General features: G+C 40.7%; 1 protein-coding gene across 2 annotated transcripts in view; it reads left to right on the forward strand.

The window, feature by feature from the left end:
- The window catches only part of Efcab3 (EF-hand calcium binding domain 3), a 316604-nt gene that overhangs the window by 205223 nt on the left and 108610 nt on the right, over positions 1-2771 (forward strand). For both annotated transcript variants that reach the window (XM_031352655.1, XM_031352656.1), the window contains exon 99: positions 474-578. In XM_031352655.1, the coding sequence (XP_031208515.1) occupies positions 474-578 (105 nt within the window). The remainder of the gene's footprint in view (positions 1-473; positions 579-2771) is intronic.

Raw genomic sequence — 2771 nt, forward strand, 5'->3', positions numbered from 1 at the left:
ATACCCTTTTAATACCAGTACTGGGAAGGTAGAGATAGATAGATCCCTGGAGCTTCCTGGTCAGCCAACCTATCATACTTTATGAACTCCAAGCCAGTGATAAACACTGTCTCAAGAAGTCAAGGTGTATGGCCCCCTGAAGGACCCCCCAGCTGAGGTTGACCTCTGACCTCCATGCCCACACACCCATGCACATGCAGATGCACCCACAAATATACCCATTCATGCATATACAACGGACAATTTTTTTTTCAAATTAAGTGTAATAAAATAGCTTCTCTCTTCCGAGTGAAAGACACATGTTCTGATTGTCCTCCTGTTTGTTCTGCTTTGAATAAAGCCTCTCTGCTTTTTTTTTTCCCTAAAAGTTACATGCTGTGATATAAAAACATGGATGATTCTCTTCCATGCCTTTTGCTGTTTAGATATCTCTTCATATGGCATATAATACTTACCATTTCTGTTTTTTGAAGGAGAAAAAATCAATGTCAAAGATGTAAAAACTTTTGTGGAAGATTCTGGGGTAATAATGACACCCAAAGAACAGGTGGAACTGATTAAAAACCTATCAGTTGATGGTAAGCTTTTCAAACACTGTGAGAATGTTAAGGGAAGTCAAGTTAGGTGTTAAGACACATTAAAAAAGCAAACTTTATCTTCTATAAATGACTGTATCCTAGGGTGGTGGTTGGTTGATTGGTTGGTTAGTTTGTTGGTTGATTGGTTGGTTGGTTGGTTGGTTGGTTGGTTGGTTTTTTGTTTTTTGTTTTTTAGATATTTTCTTTATTTACATGTCATATGATTTCTCCTTTCCCAGTTTCCCCTCCAAAAACCAAACAAACAAACGAGCAAAAACAACAAGAACAAATCCCTGTTGCCTCCCCCCTTCCCATGCTTGCCACCCCACCCTCTCCCACTTATTGGCCCTGGCATTCCCCTACACTGGGGCACAGAACCTTCACAGGGCCAAGAGCCTCTCCTCCCATTGATGATCGACTTTGCAACCCTCTACTATACACATGCTGCCAGAACAATCAGTCCCACCATGTATAGTCCTTGGTTGGTGGTTGAGTCCCTGGGAGCTCTGAGGGTGTTAGTTAGTTCATATTGTTGTTTGTCCTAAGGGGCTGCAAACCCTTCAGCTCCTTTGGTCCTTTCTCTAACTCCTTTACTGGGGACCCTATACTCAGTTCAATGGATGGCTGTGAGCCTCTACATCTGTGTTAGTCAGGTACTCTGAAAGCCTCTCAGGAGATAGCTATATTAGGCTGGCTTGTCCTTCCTTCAGTCTCTGCTCCATAGTTAGGCTCTGCAACTCCTCCTGTGGGTATTTTGTTCCCCCTTTTAAGAAGGAATGAAATGTCCACAATTTTGTCTTCCTTCTTCTTGAGTTTCTTGTGGTTTGTGGATTGTTCTTCCTGTATTCTGCACTTCTGGGCTAATAACCACTTATCAGAGAGTACATACCATGTGTGTTCTTTTGTGATTGGGTTACTTCACTCAGGATGATATTCTCCAGATCCATCCATTTCCCTAAGAATTTCATGAATTCATTGTTTTTAATAGCTGAGTAGTACTCCATTGTGTAAGTGTACCACAATTTCTGTATCCATTCCTCTGTTGAGGGACATCTGGGTTGTTTCCAGTTTCTGGCTATTATAAATAAGGCTGCTATGAACATGGTGGAGCATGTGTCCTTATTACATGTTGGAGCATCTTCTGGGTATATGCCCAGGAGTGGTATATCTGGGTCCTCCAGTAGAACAATGTCCAATTTCCAGAGGAACTGCCAAACTGATTTCCAGAGTGGTTGTACCACCTTGCAATCCTACTAGCAATGAAGGAGTGTTCTTCTTTCTCCACAACCTCTCCAACTTCTGCTGTCACCTGAGTTTTTTTATCCTAGCCAATCTGACTGGTGTGAGGTAGAATCTCAGAGTTGTTTTGATTTGCATTTCCCTGATGTCTAAGGATGTTGAACATTTCTTTAGGTGCTTCTCAGCCATTCAGTATTCATCAGTTGAGAATTCTTTGTTTAGCTCTGTACCCCATTTTTAATAGGGTTATTTGGTTCTCTGGAGTCTAACTTCTTGAGTTCTTTGTATACATTGGATATTAGCCCTCTATCAGATATAAGATTGGTAAAGATCTCTTCCCAATTCATTGGTTGCTGTTTTGTCCTATTGACAGTGTCTTTTGCCTTACAGAAGCTTTGCAACTTTATGAGGTCCCATTTGTCAGTTCTTGATCTTAGAGCATAAGCTATTGGCATCCTCTTCAGGAAATTTTCCCCTGTGCCTATTTGCTCGAGGTTCTTCCCTACTTTCCTTTCTATTAATTTCAATGTATCTGGTTTGATGTGGAGGTCCCTGATCCACTTGGACTTGAGCTTTGTACAAGGAGATAAGAATGGATTGATTTGCATTTTTCTACATGCTAACTGCCAGTTGAGCCAGCACCATCTCTCAAAAATGCTGTCTTTTTTCCACTGTATGGTTTTAGCTCCTTTGTCAAAAATCAAGTGACCATAGGTGTGTTGGTTCATTTCTTAGTCTTCAATTCTGTTCCATTGATCTACCTGCCTGTCACTGTACCAATACCATGAAGTTTTTATCACATTTGCTCTGTAGTACAGTTTAAAGGCCAGGATTATGATTCCACCAGAGGTTCCTTTATTGTTGAGAATAGTTTTGGCTATCCTGAGTTTTTTGTAATTCCAGATGAATTTGCAAATTGCTCTTTCTAAGTCTGTGAAGAATTGAGTTGGAATT

Source organism: Mastomys coucha, unplaced genomic scaffold (genome assembly GCF_008632895.1).
Source record: "Mastomys coucha isolate ucsf_1 unplaced genomic scaffold, UCSF_Mcou_1 pScaffold5, whole genome shotgun sequence".
Lineage (NCBI taxonomy): Eukaryota > Metazoa > Chordata > Mammalia > Rodentia > Muridae > Mastomys > Mastomys coucha.